At 49.5% G+C, this 26005-nt stretch overlaps 2 protein-coding genes across 8 annotated transcripts; one reads left to right on the forward strand and one right to left on the reverse strand.

Moving 5' to 3' along the window:
- Positions 1–7625: 7625 nt before the first annotated feature.
- LOC146890942 (uncharacterized) lies at positions 7626–13175 on the reverse strand. 6 transcript variants are annotated; one of them, XR_015735643.1, is made up of 3 exons: positions 13003–13175; positions 8663–8768; positions 7626–8307 (listed from the first exon to the last, which is right to left on the reverse strand). XR_015735643.1 is itself a non-coding variant. In XM_087899039.1 (3 exons), exons 1-2 carry the CDS (start codon positions 11926–11928, stop codon positions 8669–8671), a joined length of 447 nt encoding a protein of 148 aa, XP_087755165.1. In that variant the 5' UTR covers positions 11929–12614; the 3' UTR covers positions 7626–8257; positions 8663–8668. The 6 variants fall into 6 exon arrangements, 4 of the variants coding, with proteins under 4 accessions (XP_087755165.1, XP_087755164.1, XP_087755163.1 ...); XR_015735642.1 differs by having other exon boundaries at positions 8663–8771; positions 13003–13170; XM_087899039.1 differs by lacking the exon at positions 13003–13175 and adding an exon at positions 11582–12614 and having other exon boundaries at positions 7626–8257.
- On the forward strand, positions 11622–25352 carry Txn2 (thioredoxin 2). 2 transcript variants are annotated; one of them, XM_087899035.1, is made up of 5 exons: positions 11622–11761; positions 12612–12874; positions 15076–15199; positions 24593–24711; positions 25163–25352. In XM_087899035.1, exons 2-4 carry the CDS (start codon positions 12612–12614, stop codon positions 24704–24706), a joined length of 501 nt encoding a protein of 166 aa, XP_087755161.1. In that variant the 5' UTR covers positions 11622–11761; the 3' UTR covers positions 24707–24711; positions 25163–25352. The 2 variants fall into 2 exon arrangements, with proteins under 2 accessions (XP_087755161.1, XP_087755159.1); XM_087899033.1 differs by having other exon boundaries at positions 24593–25352.
- The last annotated feature ends 653 nt before the right edge of the window (positions 25353–26005 follow it).

A 26005-nucleotide genomic window follows, 5' to 3' on the forward strand; every position in this document is an offset into this window, starting at 1 on the left:
GGACTGATCTCCAATGCCTTGGATAGCCCCAAATTCTTTCTATATGACAAAAGTGGAGGTGTCCCTGAAGTCTGCCAGGAAACCAGTGAGCTAAAAATCCTGGGGATATGGATCAGTTGCCTATAATGCACAAAGCCCCGGATTCACGGTCATCCACTATGGTGGCACACAGCAGAAATTCCAGTTCTTTCAGGGGGCAGAAACAGGAGGATCAGAAAGTCAAGGTCGTACTCAGCTATAGTGAGTTTGAGGCTAACCTAGGATATATTAGATAATTTAATAAAAACTCATATATGCTAGATATAATGTTAAAATCTTGCAATCCACATTTAGGAATTGAAGGGAGGAGAATCCATAGTTCAAGGCCAACCTCAGCCACACGTGAGTTTGAAGATCCCCCCCCATGAACTATGTAAGACCTACCTTAAACCACACACACAATAAACTGAGACCTGCCTGCAACCACAGGTGACCTTAAGCGTGGATCCTATCCTAGGTAAACCAAGTAAGTATAACATCTGCATTAGTAAGTCCAAGTCACCAATGATGCATTGGTGTCACATTAAAAATCAAAGCACATCCCCTCAGTGTCATTTAATCAAGAGTGAGATCAATTGGAACTCTCTGCTTCAAGCTCCCTTGGGTCTTATATCCTGTCTCTCTGTTGTATGAGTCTGGATCGGTGCCTGCCTCAAAGTTGTCTTGTGAATCTGGCCCTCGTCTTTCTCTGAGTATATCTGAGTGTGTGTCTTTAAGGAAGGGCTTTGCTCTCTCCTTTATTGAACAGCGCAGAAACTGTTTGATGGGGTAAGGAATGGGACACTTTATAGAAATCTTGAACAGAGTTTTAAGGGATTAAGTCACTGGCTCCAACTGAGACCAACTGACCCAGACAGCAAACACTACTACAAACATTACTGTTTATCAAGCAATACTCGTTCAATGCAATCAACATTTATGGGTATTTTTATAAGACTGCTCCCTCCATATAGTTGATGTTCCCAGCAAATGATTATAGTAACACACATGCACTACTCTTGGATCAGGGGCATCAGCTATGCAACGGTTTAGGTTGTAAAGGTGGATTACATGGGAAATCCGGGGCAAGTAATATCGACTTTTGAGGGCGGGTTAAGCAGACAGGCTGAGTACACGGAGGGAAAGCACTCTTAAGTCTTAAGTGACCTCTAGGTGTAAGATCCAGCGAAAGTTCCAGTTTCTTAGAATGTAGGAGACATTTTCAGCACAATGCATTGCCACAGCCACAGCTCCACCCCAGCAGGGCCTGATGAGAGACCCTGAGCCGAAACCGCCCAGGCAAGTTGCTACAGATTCCTCACCACAGACATTCCAGGACTGTGTGCAGCTTAGCTGTTACATGGATAGACGTTGTTACACCGCATCTGATGACTCATACATGCTTTACACCAATTCCATCCTCACCATGACCGCATGAGGAGAGATGACTATCCTCACTCTAGAGTTAGACATTGCAAGCTGCTGAGCAAGGCTGAAACTTGAACTCAGGCACTCTGCAAGAGTAGCTGGTGCTCATAACTGCCATCTTTCTAGCCCAAAAGTGTTTGGCTTTGACTCACAGTATGAGGATACAGTCGGTCATGGTGGAGAAGGCTTGGCCTCCAGAGTGTGAGGCTGCCAGTCACATTGTGTCCCCAGTTAGGAATCAGAGAGAACTAAATGCTGCTTCTTGGCTCACTTCCTCTTTTTTATTCAGTTCAATAGCCTGGCTCATGAGGTGCTGCCTCCCACATTCTGGGCAGGTCTTCCCTGTCCTTCAGAGACATGTTGTGTTTCATTGAGGACTAACTATCATGGTTGCCTTGTCCTGACATCCTCCACATGGGTGTCCTTCAAGTGAACCATGAGTGACAATTCTTTTTTCTTTTATTGGGGTGCTGTGTTTCTGTGTGTGTCTGGTTCCTTTCATTTAATTTTTTGTTAATGTTTCCTCACCAACTTCCATGGGCTTCATTTTTTTTTACATTTTATTTATTTATTGTGTGGTTATTATGTGTGTCCACACACACGTGTGGGCATGCACATCACAGCAGACATGTGGCAATCAGGACGGCTTGAGGGAGTCGGTTCTCCCCTCCTACCACCTAAGACCCAGATATTGAACTCAGATTGTCAAGCTTAGCAGCAGACGCCTTCATCCACAGAGCCATCTTGTCTTGCTAGTCCAAGAGTTCTCAAACCTAGAAAGACATATGGTTCCCACGGAGTGGGGGCTGGGAGAGATAAAGAGACAGTTGAGCGATCCTAATTACATAGCAGGTGCCAAATGAACCCCCCTCCTCCCCAAAGGCATGGTAGGTGACTCGGAGTAGTAAGGGAGACCCTTAAACTCGCTCTTGTGCCCTCGGCTCCACAGCCAATTAGGACATCAGCCACCCAGCCAAACTGGATTCTTCTCTCCAAAATAAGCCATCGACGGCATCTTTCCACTGCAAACGCTTATTTTTAAAATACAGGGGAAACGCTGATTGGATAAAGATCTCTGTCAGACTGCGGGCTTTAAAAAAGCATTGAATCCAAGCTGGCAATCCAGACGGAATGTAAATCTGCCACAGAGCAAAGCTGATGGGCCAGTAGGAGAGGCTGCAGCCCAAGTATCTAGTCCAAGCACATCACACGACCGATCCATCAACCAGAAATAAAAAATAGCACGCAACAGATGTACTTCAGCAAGGAAGAAAGGAACAGCAGGCGAGCTGTCTCGCTCCTTCTTCTGGTCTGCATAAATAAGTCTGCTTTGCTGGCTTCTTCTGCAGAAGCCCCGTTACAAGATCTGTCTGTCACCTGCTTCTTCGCTTCTCTCTGAGACGCTATCATTGCTAACCTAGTCTCTCAAGTTCTTTCAAATCATCAGTAAATAATTGAGTGCAAAATAAAAAAAAAAACCAAAACCCTCAGCAGAAGATGGTGATGAAATATCTGAGAATGTCCGGAGTGTGACATCGTCATCTGGTCTTGCAGTTTTGAAACAGAGTGGCAACAAAATGCATGAGGTGATCCCTGCCACAGTCTCACTGAGATTTGAACAGTGTGTTGGGAGACGCACCCAGAAGCCTTGATCTAAGGCACCACCAGAGATTAAAGATGGCCACCATCTGTCCACCATGGGGGTGTGTCCATGCCCTCCTGTTGAATCACGGTAGGTAGGCCGAAGAAGAGAGGTAGAAACAGTGATGTCCCAACTATCGGGCAGAGCCTTGGGAGATTGGCAGCTCCAAGGCTACCCTGGGAGGAAGCCCCATGGAGAGAGAGGTTCACAAGAACAGGAGTGAGGCACCTGACCGAGCTGCCAGCCAGCTCCACAGCAGGCCTATCAGTGAGCTACATGGAAACAGGTTCTCTGGCTCACTTGACTAGCCCTAGTACAGCGATTGGCAAATCTCTATCTCCAGAAATATTTCCCTTACAGTTCATAACAGTTGCAAAATTACAGTTAGGAAGTAGCAACAAAATAATTTTATGTTTGGGGGTTACCACAACATAAGGAACTGTATTAAAGGATCCCAGCAAGTAGGAAGGTTGAGATCCACTGATCTAGTGGGTACTGTGTGGAACAGAGAGTCCCTGCAATTACCAAGTACTACCCAAATTTCAGTCTCTCCATCTCTGTCTCCCCCATCTTGCCCCCCACCATGTGTGTGTGTCTCCTGTGATCTCAGCAAATGGAAGACTGAGCATAAAGATCACAAGTTCGAGGCTATCCTGGACTACAGAGCAAGACCCTTTCTCAAAAAGATTTATAAAATTAGTGATAAAAATAAGGATTAGGGATGTGACTTAGTTCATAAGCGTGCCGGCTTGAGGTGCAGGAGATCCCAGCCCCACATAAGCCAGGCTTGTTGGGACCAGAAGTTCAAAGTCATCCTCCACTATACAGCCTATTTGAAGCCAGCATGGGCCACATGAGACTCTGTCTCAAAGTTAATACCAAATAAAGATAAAAAGCCTCATTTTGCTCTTGGTGGGTTCTCTGCCTTCCTCACTGTGGGATGGACACTGCTCACCAAACCTCAGACTCCAGAATAGAAGCCAAATGACCTTATTGGCCAGCAGTTCCTTTGAACAGAGTGCCAGTCATCTCTCCAGACAGGAAGCTGGTCCCTTGAGGAAAATAAAACAAACAACAACAACAAAACACCTCTTTTTGAGACAGGGGTTTGCTATGTGCCACAGGCTGGCGTTTTCTTATTTCAATCCTTCTGCCTCAGCCTCCTGAGTGCTAGGCTGCTGTATACTAACACGCCCTTCTGGCCATGTTACCTCTTATTTTAGATATTTAAAGATGCATAGAGCTGAACTGTTAGGCACAACCTTTGGGGGATATCTGAGTTTGAGTTTCCATTCTGACTCCAGGTTCTCTCAGCCTTCAGTTTCGCTCCTCTGTAAAATGTTACTGACAACAGCACCTCGCTTCCTCTGAGATATGATGAGTTAAGCTGGGGGTGGCAGCGCACGTCTGTAATCTCCATACTTGGGGGACAGAGGCAGAAGGACCCTGTCCCAAACAAAAACAACAAGAATTAAATCAGGTAATGTGCCTGGACAGGAAGCCTGAGGTGAGAACCACAGACTGCCCCTAGCTATTCAAAGCTTGCCGAGGTGGCCCGAGGTGGCCCGAGTCACTTCCTAAGGCAGAGGAAGAAAAGAGCCCTGCGTGGAAGTGGCTCCCATTCTCCAGCATGGCCCTCCTCTGCCCGCAGCTGCCTCCTGTCGAAGGACCAGAGAGGAGGAGCAAGCTAGGCAAGATTTGGCAAAGAGGAAGGAGCCTGCATCCTCTTCTCACAGCTGCAGGTTTGCCTTGCCCTGACGAATCCCTGCAGCCATCAGCCCTGACCCCCAGGGACACACCAGCAGCCTGAACCTGGAATTCTCCTGCTGCCCAGGCCACCTCTGTCATGCTCGGTACTGGACAGGACATGGTGCAATAGCTGGAAACAGGACAGTGCAGGAGTCACAGCTGGCATGAGACTGGACTAGGTTGTTCTGCAATGGTGCTAGAAACATCAGAGGTTACCAACAAGATGGAAATTGGGCCAGGAGATGCACTCATCTTTGATTCCTTCACTCCAGAGGCAAATAGATGTCTGTGAGTTCAAGACCAGTGTTGTCTACATAGAGAGTTCCAGGCCAGCAAAAACTACATAGGGAGACCTCTGTCTCAAAAAACAAAGTAAAAGACAAAAACCAAATGACCTCTCTAGGGGTACCCCTGTGGGTGTGGCCTGCCACCCCAGACTTTTGTTTGCTTATTTCATTTTCTGAAGGTGCCTCCTTCATACTCTGACATCTCCAGTGTCCCAATCGCTGAACTGCGACTGTCCTGCAGCCCTGTCCTCCGCAGTCCAGCCCTGCAGGGTTTAAGGAGCCTGCGCCCTGGACTGCCAGCTTCTCCAAGTGGAAATTGTGAGTACCACAGTGCCATCGTGTGGAAGTTTTGCTTAAGGCATGCTGCCAAGCACCCTCCCTGGCTTGGCCTCAGATGACCTATGCTGGTTGGCTGGCAATTCTCTGGGGGTTGGGAGAGGAGGCAGTACCCTAGAGCCAAGGCAGATTCTGCTGGGGGTGGAAGAGCCCCATTAAGATGCCACCCCCTGTTCACTGTGCGTCCCAAGAAGCCTCTTGATTTCTGTGTGCCTCCGTGTCTTCCTCTAAGATGAAGGCTGTGGCTTCAAATGTTCCTGCTTCAGAGAGTGAGCGTCAGGATGTGATGAGTTAAATGTGCAAGAGTCTGACAACCATGCTAGCCATTTATACGCGAACAGTTCAGCGTATTCGCACATTTCAAACCCTTTGACCGAACTCACAGTAAAAGAAGCATTTAAAGGCTGTTACCTGGCCAGAAGGTGGTGGTGCATGGCTTTAATCCTAGCACTCAGGAGGAAGAGGCAGGTGGATCTGGAGTTCAAGGCCAGCCTGGTCTGCAAAGTGAGTTCCAGGACAGCCAAGGCTACACAGAGAAACCCTGTCTAGAAAACAAAACAAGACAAGACAAAAAGACAAAATAAATAAATAAATAAAAATAAAAATAAAACCAAGAATGTCACCTTAGCATTCGGGAGGCTAAGTTCACAAGACCATCTCTGAAAGAGTGTTTTTGGTCACACAGCAGTGTACACATACATACAAAGGCTGCACAAAGCACCAATGCTGACACCTGGAATGTTCTGGCATTTTCAACCCTACTCTGTTTTGTTGTTTTATTTTGTATGAGACAAGGTCTCAGGTAGCCCAGATTGGCCATGAACTTGATAAGACCCAACACTTTCTTCTGACCTCTGCAGGCATCAGGCAGACATGTGATGCCCATACAGTCATGCAGGCTAAACACTCATACATACAAATAAACAGTAAATCTAAAAAAACAGTTTTTAAACTGACCATAATGCTGTTCACACCAATGCTCATAATTTATAATCTAAAAGCCAAGGCTACCCGTCCTGATTCCCTTCCCTCTGCTTCAGGTTTGTACCCTGAATCTGACTGAAAGATTCACCAGCTCCAGGTACCTACCACCAAGTACCTGAGGGGCTGGTTGGCAATCTTCTGGGAGCTCACCCTGTGTCAAGGGTAGTCTACCTGCTGGAGGAAAAGGAACTGACGTCATGCCAGCACCCATATCCTGTCCTTCCCACAGGTTTTTTGAGACAGGGTTTCTCTGTGTAGCCCTGGCTGTCCTGGAACTTGCTCTGTAGACCAGACTGATCTCAAACTCAGAGGCCCACCTGCCTTTGCCTCTCAAGTGCTCGGATTAAAGGCATGGGCCACCACCACCCCACTCACGACTTCTCTTTGCAGAGGGCATATTGCTGTCATTTCTCAGATGAGAAGCCTGGGCCAACAGAGGTAAGGTGATTATAGAATAGGCATGAACAGGACTGGACCTGCTTTAGAATTTAGAATGCAAATCAAGCAAGGAAATTGGCTCTCAAGAAACGGCTCTGAAAATGCTGAATAGGATGGGTAGGTGGCTGGGGAAGAGAAAGTGCTAGAGACAGAGAAAAGCAGATATGGAAGTAGGTGGGGCAAGAACGCCCCTGCCAGATGGTGCCTGGCATTATCAGCAACAGCTGCAGCAAGGGAGGCTGACCTCAGGAGCCCGGGAGAGGGGGGAGTCTGGGTATCCCCCCCACCCCGCCATGGGTTGTCATCCTGAATGAGGACAGACATTAAGACAAGAGATCAGACAAGGTAGAGTGACCATTTATGGGGTCTGCCCATACCTGACCTAGGCTTCTGCCTTCGGTGGGCAAAAGACTCTACTAAGTGGAAGGTTGGCATAACAGTAGCTGGCTAGGGCAAGAGACTTGTTTCCCTCAGTCTACCTATCGTAGAGGCAAAGCCCTGCCTGGCACTGGGACCTGCCAATTGGACAGAGGACAAATAATAACAGGATGTGGCCAAAATGAGCAGGATGGGAGCATGATGATGGCTTTGGAACGGTACAATGGAGCCATGGAATGTGGTGAGGGAAATAGATTGAAGTTAGAAGACTCAATTTGGGCCACTGCTGCATGTAGGTTTGCACTACAGAACGGTTTGCAAGTCTGGCAAGGGGTTAGAGATTGAAACACACAAAGAGACAGGGGTCGTCCTTGAAACAAGAATGCCCCCTTTATTGTGTTCCAGTGCAGCTTATATAGCATGCTCATTTCCACATGAATGATATAGTCACTGTACAAGATAGCCACAGCAGCAGTCTGGCTGATGGCATTTTCCCTGCTGCAGAGGCTGCAGTGGTGACAATAGTGGCCACTACAGCCACAGTGATCCCAAAGTCTCAGCAGGGATGGCTCAGCACCAGCTGATTCACTGGGATAGGTACCAAGCCTGGAACCCAGACCACAGTGGCAGGTGTCTCATTCACCCAACAGCTGTTGGCCAGGGCTGATGGTCAGGAGAACTGTCCATAGGATGCACAAGCCGTTCAGGAATCCAAATGGGGCTTTTTTTCCCCCTCTGGATCTCCTCCACATGACGTCAGGGACTCTTTGTCCCAGACATCCTCCTGCTTCCCAACGGATTCCCCAAGCTGCTCCTGGACCCCACAAACTTCAGCAAGCAACAATTTAGGGAATTTGGGAATAGTTCTCTCCAAACTGCTTCCTGCTGTTAGTTGGGCGAAGTATTTTGGGGGGTGTTCACAGTGACCTTTCGGGGAGGGAGGGTCTTGGTCCATCAAAACACATTAGTCTGGAATGATTCCACAGGTTTTCATCTTCTGGGGAAACAAAAGCAGAACTTCTTGTCCAAAGCAACAAATCCTTCAACCTATGTTTTGAAATCAAGATACCTTTCTTAGCAGTACCCAAAAATCAAATGTCTCTTTCCAGTTAAAAAAGAAAACACAATAATATTCATAATCCAGATTCCTGGTGCACACTCCATCTTTATGTGGCTTATTTTTATGATCTTTACCACCAGAGCGGACTTGAAAAAGTCCGCCCTCATCCTCAATTCATCCTCTTGTCTTTTCTTTATTACTTCTCTGCTAGCCAATCTTCTGGAGGGCATTCCTCAGAGCGCCCCTAGTTCCCCATCTCAGCGGTGTCTCCTATGGTATCTTCACCACCTGGAACCACTATCGGGCAAGGGTCTGGGGAATAAAAAACACATAGACACATACCCATCTTCAATTCACCTTCACCATTCCCGAGGGCGATCTCTCAGGGATCCCTAGTTCCTGATCTCGCTGGGGACTTCTGTGGAGGGCCGGACCACATTCTCCATTGCTTCTAGGAACAAAGGTAGAGATTGACCTCTGTGACCCCAAGGTGTGGCGGTACACGCCTTTAGTCCTGATGCCTGGGCGGCAGAGGCAGATTGACCTCTGTGACCTCAAGGCGTGGTAGCATACGCCTTTGGTCCCAATGCCTGGGAGGCAGAGACAAGCAGATCTCTGTGAGTTCAAGGTGATGTAGCACACGCCTTTAATCCCAGCGCACGTGCTTGGTAACTCTCTACCGCTGCGTCCCTGCCTACTCCCGAGGCATCATCTGGGATAATGGGCAGTGAACCAATCAAAGAGTGACACGTCCAAAGCAGGGTCTGTTTCCTATATAAGGGATGGGTTCCATCTTATCTGGGTCTCCGCCATGTTGGCTGATGCCCGCTCTCCCAAGGGGCATTAAAGCTTTACTGCAGAAGTATCCTATGTGTACCGCGTGGTTCTTGCTGGCGAGACGGTAGCGCGGGACAGACCTCCACCTGTAGTGTAACACCTGCACTATGGGATGGTTCACAAGTAGGGCAAGGGGCTAGAGATTGAAACACACACACACACACACACACACACACACACAGAGGCAGACACAGGTCATCCTTAAAACAAGAATGCCCCTTTTATTATGTTCCAGGGCAGCTTATATAGGACTCTCCTTGACTAATGGCCACACCCTGGCCCTCGGGAGTTTTCAGCTGCAAGTCCACCAGAAACCACTCCCCTGCCATCAGGAACTCTTGAGGGTCTCATGGCCAGAGCAGCTGCAAGCACAGGAAAACAGTTTACTCTGGCAAGCAAGTGGTCATAGAAAATACAGGGTCTGAAGATCTGTAGTCCCTAACAGTTGCACTTCCTAGAGTCACTGGGGACTTCCTATGATGTCAGAATGTGAGGCAAGTAATAGAGACAGATCCTGATGTGTAAGGGGCACAGAGGTTCTTACACACAGAGATAATCACTGTGGGAGCCAGAAATGTTAACTCGGGGTTGTGTCTTCAAAGGGAGAGATGTATAGCCTCTTTTCCACCTAGAAGGCTGGAGTGGAGATGGCTAACAGCCTGGTGACCTCTGTGCTACCTGTACAACACAGAAAAATCCTGTCTTTTTTTTTTCCCCTTGGCAGAGTTTCTCTGTAGCTTTGGAGCCTGTCCTGGAACTAGCTCTTGTAGCCCAGGCTGGCCTTGAACTCACAGAAATCCGCCTGCCTCTGACCCTCTAGTGCTGGGATTAAAGTTGTGCGCCACCACTGCCCAGCAAAAAATTCTGTCTTTAAAAAAAAAAAAAAAAAACATTGAGACATGCAGAGATTCTCAATTTAGTAAGAATCTACTGAACGGTAAGCATCTACTAGCCTCTCTGGGTCGGGTACTGTACCAGGTTGGCACTACATATATGCAAATGAGAGACAACCACAAATTTCTCCTCTCAGAAAGCACAGACCTGGTAGAGTAGACACTGTAATGTGTTATGAAGAGTTACAAAGCAAGCACTAGAGGGAAGGAAGCAAAACTATTCAGAGAAGACATGGTGGCAGGTGTTCTGACTACTGAGAGACAAAGTTCAAAGTAAGCAAAGGTGTGGAAGACCTGGTCTGGCAGTGTGCTCCCAGAACCATAAGGGGCTAGAATACTTAAGATCGGAGGAAACGCTGAAGGGAGACCCCAGACTCAAACAGTATGTAAGAGCAACGAGCATTTATTATACCAGCATATGTGGGACTGTTCACCTGTGCAAAATGGTGACGACCCAAGAGGAGCATGCAGGCTCCTTTTAAGCACAGCTAAGGGGTGTTTTAGGGACAGTGAGGTCACCTCATACATAATTGATTAAGCAAGCAGCAGTTACACTAGTATACTTTGAATTGACTGAGATTTAGTCTTATCCCTTTTGGACATACTTGCATAAGCTTGGGCAAGTCTGGACATGACTCAGAAGAGGGCTGCTGGGTTTGGCCTTGAGACACTGTGAGGCTGGCTTAGGTCCCATGTTTGTTCTCTCCCTCATCCCTGAATGGAAGGGTATTGTAGATAAATAGCCCTTTGTTGGGAGAGACACCTGTTTTGCCCTTCTTAGTAGTGAGAGTGGGAGAGTTAACCCCTTCGAGTTGTAATATGCAGAAATAAGGTATTTAGACCTCAGTTACTCATGTCAGTGGGCATGAAAGGAAAGCCCCAGGCCCAAGCTTCACCTTGGGTCTCAAAGGCAAGCCCACTTACACTCCTCGAGGGTTTAGAAACACTACCAGTGACTTGCTCATGACCATTATGCTGGGCAGACAAGGCCAAGGACCACAGAAGAAATCCTTGAATCCACGGAGGGATATGTGTGTGTGTGTGTGTGTGTGTGTGTGTGTGTGTGAGAGAGAGAGAGAGAGAGAGAGAGAGAGAGAGAGAGAGAGAGAGAGAGAGAGAGAGAGTTGGGGGGGTGCGAGTATTCCTTATGTAGTCAAGGATGATTTTGAGTCCTTCGGTCTCTGCCTCGAGGTTCTGGGATTGTACATGTGTGCCATCACACCCGGTTTACGTGGTACTGAGAACTGGACTCAGATTTCAGGCAAGCACTCTACCAACCGAGCCTTTAAACACTAAGCCTCTGCAGGAACACAGCTTCCTCCCTCGGTAACAAGGAAAACGCAACCAGGCAGCCCTTGAGCCCGATCCAGGGGTGGGCGGTGCCAAAAGGGTGCAAGACCGCCGAGATTTGTACCAAAGCCACTCCTTCCTCCCCGCCCTCACTCCCCCCCTCACTCTCACTGGTCCCACCCTTCTTCCGGTCCCTCCTCCAAGATCCCATTCCTTCCGGTCGCGCCCCCCACGCCCGTACCTTTTTCCGCCATCCTCATTGGTGGAAAACAACGAGCCGCCCCCAAATTGCGGAGATCGGTCGTCCGGGTAGTCTTTCCCGGAAATGACGCTAGACCCGCCCCTAAGGAAGTGACAACAGGAGTGCCCTTGACGGGCAGGCCGGCTGGGCTGTGCGTCCCTCCGCTCGAGCTGCTTGGAGGTAGGAGCCCCACGGGGTGGGCTGGGCGGCGGCGGCGGCGCGCTGCTGTGCCTGCTGGCCTCTAGCGGAGGAAGCACCCGAGAGGGGTTGACCTGATCTCGGCAGCCGCACGTCCTGTGCTCTCGGTCTCTCTGTACCCACGTCCCCCCTTCTCTTTGGTACCCCATGTCTGGTTCCTATGCTTCTTAGTTCCTCCTTCCGTAGTTGGGGTTCTTTGCTCAACCTTCGAGAGCTCCCTTTTCCCTCCTTAATGTCCCATGGAAACGCATTTTAAAAGAGCGATCGGTGGAGTAAAGATTTTCCAGACGGCCTTGGGTTCCAATTAACTGTCCTTTAAAAACTGGGTTGCTTTGGTCATGTCACTTAACCTACCTGAGACCTGGGTTGCCCTCAATGTGGACGGCGTTAAAACAGTTTCTTCAAAGAGTTGGTCTGGGAGAACCAGTGATGCAATGCACTTGAACATTGTTCCTGCGTCCATCAACCTTTTTCATTTCACCTCAGTCTTGATTTCTTTTCGGTTGTCCACCTCGTTCTCTGCCTTTCTCACTTACATCTGCTCTGTGATTCCTCACTCACCTAGATATCATGTTGTTGTTGTGTGGAGCTTTCAGAGACAGAGTTTTATTATATAGCCCCAACTGACCTTGATTTATATCCTCCTGCCTCAGCCTCCCAAATTCAGGTATGACGAGTCCTGGCCCTCAGAAATCAAATGTTACAGTATTTCCACGCATTTGGCGTCTAGCTTAGCGTGTCCCGACACCTCAGTACTCCGGAATGCCTTATTTTCCAAATGTGTTGCCTTCCTGTTATGTATCCCAGCTCTTCCTGCCTCTTTCTCTCACAGATGGCTCAGCGGCTTCTCCTGAGGAGGTTCCTGACCTCAGTCATCCCCAGGACGCCCCCTCAGGGTGGGTGGGCTTCCCTCACCCCTAGAACCCTGCAGACCCCACAGTACAGTCCTAGTGGTCTGCCAGGAACGGCCAGCCCAGCCAGGACGTTACACACCACCAGAGTCTGCTCAACGACCTTTAATGTCCAGGACGGACCTGACTTTCAAGACAGAGTTGTCAACAGTGAGACTCCGGTCGTTGTGGATTTCCATGCGCAGTGAGTACTGGGGGCAGCGAGAACCAGGGTCTCACTTGAACAAGGATTTATTGAATGCCCACTGTGACTCAGCCATGCTCAATGCTTCTCCCACACAAACTCATTATAAAGACTTTGAGGCCCAGTACCTGCCCTTAAGAAGCATGCAGTGTGGTAGGAGACAGGCTGCCAGTCTTCAGAGCGGGCCAGGATGAGAGCTGCATTGTGCCTATCTCTTGTGTCTCGCTGCCTGAAACGCTCAGAGTCTTCTTCAGTGTGGAATAACATCATTTTGTTTTAACATCTCGCCCAGTAAAACTGTGGGGAGGGCTGGGCAAAACGTTATCAGTGCCCCCATACCCAAGTGTATATGGGGCAGGCAGGAGGTGTGTCTTCTCAGTACCGTAGGAGTGTGTTTTAGAGAGATATAAATGTCTGCATTTTAGCCTGGTCTTCATTTTCAGGCCTTTAGACCTGGTTCAACTGAAAAAGCCAACAGACCCCGTAGAACAAAGCATCCCAGAAGAAACAGGTGTGTCTAATTAACATCAGGAAGTTTTCTAGACACATCTCACGGGTTCTTTGTTTTCTGCCTGGTCCTTTCTCTGACTCACCAAGTGGCCTCGGGTAGGCCATTGGGTGTCCTTGTCATCTGACCTAAGGCCTTACAGACTGGCTTTTTAGATATTTAGATTTGTTCATTGATTGAAATTTCTGAGTGGAAGTTTGGGGGTAAGGATGACAGGTTGAGTCGGTCTCACCGTGTAACCCAGGTCAGACCTGACCCTCTCCTGCCTCCACCTCCTACATATATGAAATGACTGGTGTGTGCCAGCTCGTAGAAATGGGTGAAGCAGGAGCTGACAGCCAGGGATCTGTGGGAGGCAGTCATTCTGCCCTCCTGCTATGGTGGAGGGCTTCGGAAAAGGATGGTCAGTGAGGTAACCCTTTTTTCCCCTACAAGGTAGCTGATTACATGACCAGGTTCGTTCACTTAGTGCCAGGCACCTCTCTGGCACCACATACAGAGACGCTAGCTGATAGCACAGCATCTGTCCTTGGAGAATTCCCACTCCCCAGCTAAGGAGGGACCACTCGTGTCCATTGCAGTGTGACCCTCAGCAGGTGACACAGAATAAGAAACCAGAGAAACCTTGCCTTAAAAAGAAGAAGAAGAAAAAGAAAATGTCCCAACACTCGGGAGGCAGAGGCAAATGCACCTCCGAGTTTGAGGCCAGCCTGGTCTACAGAGTGAGGTCCAGACTCACTACATAGTGAGACCCTGTCTCTCAACACCCCCCATGCCCACAAAAAAGGAAAGAAGGAAAAATACTTTTATGTGATCCTGGCTCTGCTTGTTCTATCAAGACCGGCTTCACTATGTAGTCCAGGCTAACCTCAAATTCCTCTTCCTGTCTTAGTTTTTTCGTTGCCTTGATAAAATACCCCGACAAAAGAAACTTAAGGAAGAAAAGGTCGTGACTGACAGCGCCAGTGCAGTCCATCTTGGCAGAGCAGTCACAGTGGCAGGGGCTTGGGGCAGCTGCTCACCCTGTGTCCATAATGAAGAAGCAGGGGGGTGAATATTTGTGCTCGGCTCCCTAGCTCTCCCCCCTCCTTTGTAACATTATTTATTGTATGTGTGCATACTTGCATGCTGGAGCCATGGTGCACACGTGGAGGTCAGGGGACAGCCTTCTGGAGGTGGATTCTTTACTACCATGTAAGCTCCCAAGACAAACTGGAGCGTCGGGCCCGGCAGCAAGCGCCCTCGCCCGCTGAGCCGTCTTGCACACTCACTGTCTCCTTTTTCTACGATTCAGAATCCTAGCTCGGAGACTGGCGCCACCCATCCACGACTGCTGTGGGTCTTCCCACCTCAGTTTACCTTATCAAGATACTCCCCCACAGACGTGCCCTGAGACCCCCTCTCCCTAGTTCGGGAGTTACTGGACTGCACCCCCATGCCAGGCTCTGCTTCTTACCTCTGTGTCATCTGCAAGAACGCCACAGGCCTTCCTTTCCTCAGAGCCTGCCTTCTCTGAAGGCTCTGCATTTGCCGAGGAGGTCTCAATACAAAAACTGGCCATCGTATATGCTCCTGGGTTTCACGCTCTTTAGCTCCGCCATCAAAGTCCATGTGGGCCCCAGGGAGGCTCTGGGGAGACAGGTGGAGCAGCAAGCACTCTGAAGACTGACTGTGTCCCTTCTCACCTTCTGAGGTGGTGTGGCCCCTGTAAGATCCTAGGACCGCGGTTAGAGAAGATGGTGGCCAAACAACATGGGAAGGTGGTGATGGCCAAGGTGGACATTGACGACCACACAGACCTTGCCATCGAGTATGAGGTATGTATTGGCATGATTTGCCAGGGAGTAGCCTCAGGGAAGCCGAGGTGTGGAATCACCCAATAATCAGTAAGGGACAGTCCGGTATTCTTCTAATGCTCTTAGGAGGAAGGTCTTGGGGCTTTGCACACACGGCCCTGTTGATCCTCTGACACCCTTCGGAAACAGGTTACACAGCCCAAAGCTCTAGTCATTTCCTGTTGTTTATTTTTTGAGATAGGGTTTCATATAGCCACACTGTCCTCGAACTCCTGACGCTCCTGCTTCTGCCATTCAGCTGCTGGGATTATAGGACTGTGCCACCATGTCTGGCTACCCGCCTCATGTGCAGTCAGCTATTGCTTATGAGCCCTGGCTGACATGCCTGGCATGAGTGATTATGGAACAGATAAGGGGACTTCCTTGTCCCCAGATATCTCTTGGCTTGTCAGGCGAAAACATAATGACATGCTCATTGCAACCTATGAAAAGTTGTATGAGAAGAGAAACTGCAGGTTATTCTGGGAGGAAGTGGCCAGGACAGGGAAGAGTTCACATTCCAGAGCCTCTGACCTGACGTGTAAGCAAAGGATACACCGAGGGAAGGAAAGAGCTGAGAGCAATGAGCACAGAGACCAGAAATGAGGGTTTACCCCTGCAATCCAGAGACAGAGGCAGGAGTTCGAGGCCAGTCTCGGTACAGAGTGAGCCTTGGTCTCAGTACAAAAACAACAAAAAGACAGGAAGAAATTGACTTGTTTATGTGGGCATTCAGCTCCAGCACAGGTCCCGGTGTCAGGTGCTAGATGTGACTGGCGGAGCTGGAGAGATGGCTCAGTGGTTACGAGCACTGACTGCTCTTCCAGAGGACCCAGGTTCAATTCCCAGTACCCACGTGGCAGCTCACACCTGTTTATAACTCCAATTCCAGGTGATCTGATGACACCTTCACACCAATACACATAAAAATAAAGTTAAATGTAGATGTAGCTTGCAGCAGACAACACTGACCTTGGGACTGGAGAGATGACTCATCAGTTAAGAGCACTGACTCTTCTAGAGGACCCGGGTTCAATTCCAAGCACCCACATGGCTGCTCACAATCAGTCATAACAACAGCCCCTCTTTCCCCTGGTACTACATGTACAAGGTACATTGACATGTAGGCAGGCAGACTGACCTCACACTGACCTCACCAAATAGCATTCAAGAATGTTGAAGGGACTGGAGAGATGGCTTGGTGGGTAAGAGCACTGGCTGCTCTTCCAGAGGACCCAGGTTTAATTCCCAGAAACCACATGGCAGCTCACAACTGTCTGTGACTACAGTTCCAGGGGATCTGACATCCTCATGCAGACATGAATGCAGACAAAATACCAATACACATAAAATAAAATAATATTAAAGAAAAAAAAGAATGTTGAGGGGCTGGAGAGATGACTCAGTGGTTAAATGCACTGACTGCTCTTCCAGAGGACATGAGTTCAATTCCCAGCACCCACATGGCAACTCACAACCGTCTGTAAATCCAGTTCCCAGGATCTAACATCCTCTTCTGGCCTTTGTTGACAAAATTCCCATACCCACTTTTTTTAAGTGAATAAATAAAATCAACAAAAACATTTAAATAATATCAAAGTTCAAAACAAGTTTGCAAATATATCTTTTTGGGAGGGTTGGGGTTCAAGACAGGGTCTCTGTGTAGCCCTGGTTGTCCTGGAACTCTACAAACCAAGCTGGCCTTGAACTCACAGAGATTCACCTGCCTCTGCCTCCCAAGTGCTGGGATTAAAGGTGTGTTCCACCACCTCCTGGCAAAATACATCTTTTTTAAAAAAGAACTTTGACTCTCTGAAGGCTCAGGGGGCAAACGCATGAGGCTTTGCAGGGCAGTGACCGCTGCAGCAGCTCAGCTGTCCCTTACGTCCCCAGTCACAGGACAGACTAAAGGCCGTGGCATGTTCCAGTAGCTCTGTTTACAGACGTGGACAGCAAGCGGAGTTTGGCCTGAGGGCCGCGGCCCGCTTACTGCTCTCAGGTACAGGCTCCGGTACAGAGGCCTTGGCAGTTACGGATAACACTTTGGCTTTTGGAGTGTTTCAGAGTTGAATGTTTTGGCTTGGGGACACTCAGTAAATATCTGTAAATTTCCAAACACTGGTGGGCGTTGTAGAAAGATGGGAACAGGGTGGGGACTGGGGACTTCTTTTGAAGCTCGGGTTGGCCTTGATGTCACCAAGTAAGAATGACCTTGCATTTCTGATCCTCTGTTCACGGCGTCTCCCCCCCCCCCCCCGCCTCTGTTCCCTTCCCCCCCACCCCCCAGTGCAATGCTTCCAGGTGTGTGTCATCACATCTGTGCAAGGACTGTCTTTTCCGAGGAGGTTACGCAAGAGCAAAACCTGAAAGCAGTAATGAGTGAAGTGTGCCCGGCTCAGGAAATAGCCGCTGGGCTGGCCACAGGCCCTACCCAGGGAGGTGACTATCCTGTGGAAGAGAGGCCCTTTGTGGCTGTGTGAGGGGAAGAGCGAGGACTAGGAGGTCCAGCGGCTGGAAAAGCAGAGCAGCCTGGAGCAGGGGGTCCTGGGAAAGCTGTGCAGACAATGACCGTCTCAGAGCCGAGGTCACGCCTGGTCACCTGGGGGCCAGCTCCAGTTCACAGGCATGTTTGGTCTGGCTCTCATAGTGTTTTAAGAAAGGGGAAGCCAGGTATTGATACTTAATACTTAGAAGGATTTGTGCAAGCCAGGAATGGTGGCAGAAGCCTGTAAGTCCAGGCTGTAAGACAGCCTGGGATAGGTAGCAAGACCTTGTCTCCAAAGAAAGTTCTTGGCTGAGCTGAGCAGTGGTGGCACATGCTTTTAATCCCAGCACTTAGGAGGCAGAGGCGGGTGGATGTCTGTGAGTTCGAGGCCAACCTGGTCTACAAGAGCTAGTTCCACAACAGGCTCCAAAGCTACAGAGAAACCCTGTCTCGAAGAACGAAAAAAATGTTCTTGACTGGATGTGGTAGCAGCGCACACCTTTTATCCCAGCACTCCGGAGGCAGAAGCAGGTAGATTTCTGTGAGTTCGAGGCCAGCCTGGTTTACAGAGTGAGTTCCAGGATATCCAAAGATACGCAGAGAAAACCTGTCGAGGCTGGAGGAAGTTGGGGGGGGGGGGGTTGAACAATGACTTTTTTCTCAGAATTCAGACACCCAGGCTCTGTTAACTTAGCTTACCTTCCCCGCACACACCAGCTATAAAGTACAGTTACCCATGCTCTGGCCAGAGCCCATGGTGGGAAACGGGTGGGTAGTATGAGAATTGTCACCCATCCCTTGAGCTGAACAGAGAGTGGGGTGGTTAGTCAAAGGAAGACTGCCTGGGGCAGAGGAGAGGAGATTAATTGTGGGAAGACAGGGCCACTGATGACCGCTGATGATGCAAGGCCATCCCGGAAACTTCATACCCCAGGTCGCTCGAGGGCGTGGGTGGAGGAGGGGTTGCTGGTTTCTGAGCCCTCCCACCAATTCTTGGTCAGAGGGGGCCTTCAACCTTTGAGCCACCCCTGACTTTCCCTAGCTTACTCAGTGCACCACCCAGGGCCCCAGCAGGTCCAAGTGTGAATGGGTGGGTCTTCTGATAGAAACTCAAGACTGGAACCACACAGGGCAGAGGTCAGCCTAAGACTTCCAGGCTACCTCCTGGGACCCCCAGATGCTACCATGTCAGCTTCAGTGTCTTTGGCTGCAGACCAACCACGTGCCAAGGCCTGGGAACCAGTAAGACACAAAGCAGACTTCCCACCAACAGGGCTCCCACAGGTGATGAGTTCCCAGCACTCCTGTGCTCCAGCAGACCTGGGATGGTGTGAGTAAGAACAGTCTTTGGCAAGGCAGGAAGGTGAGGAGTCCTCTGGGACCCTTCTCCTCCCCCTGCCCACCATCCACATAGTACCCTGGTTACAGAGAAGGGTATCTGGGCAGCATCCTCCTCTTGGCCTCCTTGTTTGGTCAGGCCCTGGACTGGCGTCACTGAGGGCCCAGGAATCCCAACAGGATCATCCTGGCCATCACATCCCTTCTCCCACGCCTGTTCTTTCTAAAGAGAGTCCAAGAAGGAAGATTGCCTCCAAGTGATCCCCAGATCTCTGGGAAGCTTCCTACAAGTCCTCAAGCCCCCCTAACTCCCTCATGCTTTCTCCATGCCCACTCTGATTGCCACTGCCCCACGGGGGGGGGGTGTCTTGAGGCTTTTGGGGTTTCACTGACAACCCCCACTCCTGTTCTGCATGGTCTTAGCTTAGTGGGTGCAAGGCCTTCACTTGCCCATCTCTCCCAACCAGTGAGACCTTGCTAGTTCTGGGGGACGGAGGGGAGGCTGTAGGGAAGGAAAGGGCCATCTGCTGTCCCCTGAGGCATCTCTCAGCCTTATACTTGAACATATGATCCCAACACACTGGCTTCTCCTGTAACCTGACCATCTGATGCACTTATTTAAAGCTTTAATTTTTTTTTTTTTTCTGAGATGGGGCAGGTGGGATGGGGGCTGGGATGTTCCAGACTGGTCCCATCCTCAATCTGTGGCAGAGGATGGCCTTGAACTCCTCATTTTCCTGCCTCCACTTCCTGAGTACTGGGTTAGAGGCATGCACCATCACTCCCAGTTTAAAGGTTTTTGATCCATGTCTGCAGCCTGGTTTGACTTTTTCTTTTTGTTTTTCCTCTTTAACATGTATGCCCCAGTAGACAAATCATTAACTATAAACAGAAGTTTCTGCCCTTCCAGGCCTGCAACTGTTCAGTCCCAAAGAAATGCATAGAGGCTTATATTAATTATAAACCGTTTGACTTATTAGCTCAGACTTATTACCAACTAGCTCTTACAACTTAAATTAACCTGTAATTCTTGTCTGTGTTTAGCTACGTGGCTTGGTACCTTTTCTCAGTAATGCATTCTCATCTTGCTTCCTCTGCCTCTGGCTGGTGACTGCATCTCTGCCTCTCCTCTTCCTAGAATTCTTGTAGTCTGGTCGCCCTGCCTATGCTTCCTGCCTGGCTTATTTTATTAAACTAAAACAAGTGACAAATCTTTACAATGTGAAAGAGCATTATCCCACAACAATTAACTGGTTTAAAATATATGGTATTTTAATCATTTCTAATTACCTTGTTTGGAAATAAGTGCCTCTCACACTTGAATATGACTGGGTTGTTGTTTGTTTGTTTGTTTGTTTGTTTTGGTTTTGGTTTTTCGAGATAGGGTTTTTCTGTGGCTTTGGAGCCTGTCCTGGAACTAGCTCCTGTAGACCAGGCTGGCCTCAAACTTACAGAGATCCACCTGCCTCTGCCTCCCGAGTGCTGGGGTTAAAGGCGTGTGCCACCACCGCCCAGCTTGTGTTTTTGTTTTTTTTTTATCATTACTATATGTGTGTGCATGGGCCCACATGCCATGACACATGTGGAGGTCAGAGGACAGTATTTGGAAATTGGTTCTCTCCATTATGTGGGTTTCAGTGATTGATTTCAGGTTGTCAGGCTTCAGGGCAAGTACTTTTACTCACCAAGTGACCTCACTGGTCCTCTGGAATATTCCTTTTTTTTTTTTTTTTTTTTTCTTTTCAAGACAGGGTTTCTCAGTAGCTATGTCCTGGAACTCACTATGTAGACCAAGCTGGCCTCAATCTCACAGAGATTCCTGCCTCTGCCTCCCAAGTGCTGGGATTAATGGTGTGCACCACCACCCAGTGGAAGATTCTTTTTTTCTTTCTGTTTTTTGTATCATGCGTAATGCATGATTTTGCTTGTGTGGGAGCCTGTGTGCACATGCATGTACATCCATGCAGAGGCCCGTGCTAGACGTTGGGAGTCGCCTACCTATCCATTGAAGCAAGGTCTCTCAAACCTAAAGCTTGTAGCCATGTTGCTACCAGGATCCCGTCCCTGCCTTCTGAGGCTGAATTACAACACACCTACCTAGCACTTATAGACACTCCTCAAAGAGAGGACTTGGATTGAGGGTACAGCTCAATGGTAAAACATGTGTCTAGAGCACCTATGCTGAAAGCCCTGGGTTTCTTCCTGAAGAGGGAAATAAAGAACAGATTATGACCCAGAGTTCCAGGAAGGACTTATTTTCATCATTCCTGAATGGTTGCATATACACACAAATGTGTGTGTAGTGGGTGCTGTACAGACTTAAAGTTGCTGTTGGGTGTCTCTCTTGCTCGCTGTCCACTTTAATCAGTGAGGCAGGGTCTCTCAATTGAGCACCGAGCTCACTGATCAGCTAATCACTGATCAGTTGAGCTAGCCCAATTGTGGCAGATACTCTGCCTCAGAAACACTGGGAGTTTAGGCGGTCACCATACCCACCCAGCGTTTACATGGATGCTGGGGACACAAGCTCTGGTCTTCATCCTTCCATGGCATCAGAGCCATCTCCCCAGCCCCGTATCTAAACGTTTTTAGGGTAACATGCAGGGGTCCGTTATCTGCTCCTATCATGTGAATCCCATGGACTGAACTCAGGCCATCAAGTTTGGTGGCAAGTACCTTTGCCCACTAAGCCATCCTTCCCACCCTCTTTTGTTGGTTAAGAACTCTTAGTAGTCAAGACTTTCCTCATTTAAAGCATGAAGTCTTTGAACACTTCTCTGAAATGCCTTTACCATGCTGGGGTCTGTGTTCTCTCTGGTTCTGATCCTTCACTCTCCAGCAGAAGCAAAGCCAAACAGACTTTGCTTCCTGTTTGAATCCCCACTTGCCCTCTCTGAGTCCTCTTGGAATCGGTGCTTTGAACCTCAGTGTTCTCATCTTTAAGAAGGTGGGTAGGAGGGTTAGGTTGTTGCTCAATGACCACACTTGTATGCAAGAAAACAAAGAAAATGAGCCAGCCCAGGGACAGCAGTCTCTGTGTGAGCTTGCATATAGAGCACCCAGGATCCCCCGTGACACCTAAAAAGTCCTCCACCCACTGTGTGTTCTTCAGCTGGCCACAGAGGTCACCAGCTTCCTGTGGTCTCTCTTGACTGTGCTAGCCTTTGATGGTTTCTTAGCTGTGTTGCTAGTGGGTGAGATGAGATGCTGCGGGTCAGTGGGCAGAGGCCTCATGAGCATTCCCACGGACGGACTCCTCCGGGCTAGGAGGCCCCAGGTGGCTTCTTGGAGCAGGACAGGCAGCATGGTTGAGCATGTCCTTTCTCTAGCCCTTGGTTCCTGTTGTCCTGTCAAAAACTGAGGGGAAACTAAACTGTCTCAGTTCCCATCACCTTTCCCTTTTTGGTGGAGGGTGGGGGTAGGGAGTATTTTTTTGAGACAGGGTTTCTCTGTGTAACAGTCCTGACTATGCTGGAACTCTCTGTAGACCAGTCTGGCCTTGAACTCACAGAGATCCGCCAGCTTCTGCCTCCCAGGGGCTGGGATTAAAGGTGTGCACCACCACCGCCTGGCACCCATCACCTTCCTGAGACCACGTACAAGGGCCTGAACATTGACTCTAATGACCATGCTCTAAACACCAAGCCTCCTGATTAAGGAGCAGCAAACACCTTGGCCTCCTGTCACAGCCCAGATACCCAACTAGAAACTGTTCTGGGAGCCTGTAGCTGTGTGCATGCGTGTTTACAATGTGTGTTGCTCAGACTTTTGAGAAAGCGCTTGATCAGTAGTGACCAGACCTTGATTGTCAGGAACACCAGCCTGATCGTTGCGTCCTAGCATGCACAGAGACTTGCATACACAGCAGAACCTCACAGGAGGGAGACTCCATCCACTCTGAGCTGACTCAGTGAGGGAGAAGAGAGGCCTGCTTAGAGTGCCAGGACAAAGGGAAGCTGTTTGTTTTGGGTTGTTTTAGTGCTGGATGGAACCCAGGCCTCATGCCTAGTGGACAAGTACTCTACCGCTGAGCCACACCCTCAATCCCAGACCACATCTTAAAAGTGGAGTGTTTATTTTAAGGGGACGGAATGTCCACCAACGGAACGTTTCTGCCAAGTTGGAAATTAAGTGGTTGAGCTTGTCCTCTAATTGCGGAGCCAGCCTTAGGGTGCTGCAGTTCACTCATTAGCCACTAGATGGTGCAGGAACACACCCAGTGGCGCTTCCTGGAGCCTGTTTTGCTGCTCCCTGCCTTTTCCCGGAGACAGTGCAAGCCTGGTGCTGGGCTGTTAATGCTACCACCCATGCTAGAGTCTGACCAGGACAAGAGCCAGCAGAGAGGCTGAGACGGGGACATTCATGATCAGCCCAGTTCATGGTGCTGGCACATACCCTGGGCCACCCACATCACCTTCAGGACCATCTTTAAAGGGGCCAGAGGCACTAAAGAAAAGCAGGGACTGTTTTCTCCATGCTGTGCTTTTCCCATTAGGAATGGCTGCAGGGCCTGTCACTTAGCAAGTGAGGACTATACCATGGGCCAAGGTGACCTTCACTTCTCTTTGCCCCACTTTGGATATTATCTCAGTCTGGCCTGTAAGATGACTCACCCCCACAGCCCTCAGGCTGTAGGAAGACCTGATGGGTTTCTGTCCATTGCTCTTGTTACTTTGTAGTTAACTTGTTTGTAAATTAAGCCTGGTTTATCTTACTCTGTTTATATAGGTTCTCAAATGCCAGCAAATACCAAGCATTGGGCAACACACCATGCCAGACATGCGGCCTCATCTATATTTCATGTAATCTATATGGATCCCCAGAACTGTGGAAATGGGGCCTCACAGACCAGGAATGCCCATTTCCCGTCTTTTGCCAGTCCTAATAAACCTCAGATCACATATGGCTGTCTCCCTTCCACGCTATGCAAGAAGGGGCTATGAAAGTCTGGTCCCCGATACCATTAATACCATTAACTGTAGCCCACCAAAGTGGTCATCGTGGGGTCAAGCTTCACGACACCCACTGTGTACCATGTACCCTGTGCTGTGTCTTAGAGTGTGTTGTTTGCATTCCTATCGTCCTTAAAAGTACTATTAGTGTCTCCATTTGCTGATGAAAGCTGAGGCTTGGGGTAATAAAGGGGTCACCAGGGTCAGCCAGCCCTGAAGCTTGCTTCCCTGACCACCGCAGTGGGACTCTGATGTCTATCCCAAACATTCAAGGTAAACCATGCCTTGCCCAGTATACAGAGAAAGGCCACGAGGCTCAGAAAGCAGCCTGGCATGTGGCGCACACCCTGGTTATTTTCATCTCATCATTCCAGCCAAACCACCGAGCCAGTGAGTCAGTCATGTGGTTCGAGGAGGAGGGTACTGCTGGGAGCTTGCAGTGGAAGAAGCTCCAATGGGTGGGCCTCTAGGCCCCGCACCCAGCAAAGACCCCATTTCCTTTGGCACAGTCTGTGATTTCAGCTTTCTCCGCAGAGGCTTGGAAAGGTGGGTGAGACACACTGACCTCCAAGTGATTTGGCCTGTGGTTCTCTCACCCAGGTATCAGCTGTGCCTACAGTGCTGGCCATCAAAAATGGGGACGTGGTGGACAAATTTGTGGGCATCAAGGATGAGGACCAGCTGGAAGCCTTCCTGAAGAAGCTGATTGGCTGATAAACAGGAAAGAGTCATCGCTGCCCTTGCTTGCTGGAGCCTGTTTGGGGAGGAGCCTAGTAGAACTCCCTCAGCAGTCATCCTTCCTGCCCCACCCCTGTCTTGTCCCCCGTGGGTCCGACCTTTGGCAGCAGACCTCCAAACCTAGAAGCCACCAGTGCTACAGAGCCAGCCCTCAGCCAGGGTGGCCAACAGAGGAGCGGTGCCGCTGGCGTGGGGGCATCCTGTGCACCTCCTACTGTCTGCTCCTTCAAGGGCCTGTCATTATTCCCCCAGATGCTAGAAGAGCCTGGACCAGCCTGTAGCGAGACTGCGCAGGCTCAGTCCCCATCAGCACAGTCCTCTGAACCACCAGCCCCCACTCTCCCGCCTCTGGCACTCTCTTCTGCCCCATTTTGAAAACAGAAACCAGAAGCTGAACAAGCGAGAGTAATGTGTAATTCTCTCATTTTTTGTAGGTCTATAATAAAGAACTTTCTATGACCCTTCTACCTCTTGCTATGAAGAACAGAGCCCACCCCACACCCTCTAGCTGTCCCCTCTCCTTTGTCCCCTCCCTGGGTTAACTGGACCTTGGTTCTGGTTCCCTGAGCAGGAGGAGGAGCTGTGAAGAAGTCAGACCAATAAAACCAGGTTTGCACTGCCAGCCCAGCAGCTTCTGTTCTGTGGGCGCCAAGCTCTGGGGTGAGTGGGTGTTCCTGGGCCACGGCTGTCCCTAAATCCTCTTGATTGTCCACCCCTCTTATGACGTCTGTTCCTGTCCGTTATGCCATCACACACATCCCCATGCCCTCTAAAGCACAGAGGGTATTGTACTGTTTCCCAAATGTGAATATGGCCTCAAGGAATGCAGACTGGGGCTTCTACCAAAAGTGGTTGTCTCAGAAACCTGGACTCTGAGCCATGTGTGGTGGTGGCAGGCACACCTTTAATCCCAGCTCTGTGAGTTCAAGGCCAGCGTGGTCTACATAGTGAGTTCCAGGACAGCCAGAGCTACACAGAGAAACCCTGCCTCAAAAGAATAAAAGCCCTGAACTCTGACCTTTGACACCCTCAGACCTTCTGGTGCCTTCTTCCTAGACTGGCTTCTGGCCTCTGGCTGGATGGTACTTCTTCCCATGTATGCCCACAGGAAGTTCTAATCTTGGTACCGGACCCTCCACCCATCCTGTTCCCTCTCCAGTGCCCTTGGCTGTTAAGAATGCCAGGCTGCCCAATCAAGAAAACCAGCCTAACGCCTTTCTGGGGCTAAGTAGCCACTGTCACTCGATGTCTGCTTTCTGCAAGTCTTGACCACTT

Source organism: Myodes glareolus, chromosome 19 (assembly GCF_982192425.1).
Source record: "Myodes glareolus chromosome 19, mMyoGla1.1, whole genome shotgun sequence".
NCBI lineage: Eukaryota > Metazoa > Chordata > Mammalia > Rodentia > Cricetidae > Myodes > Myodes glareolus.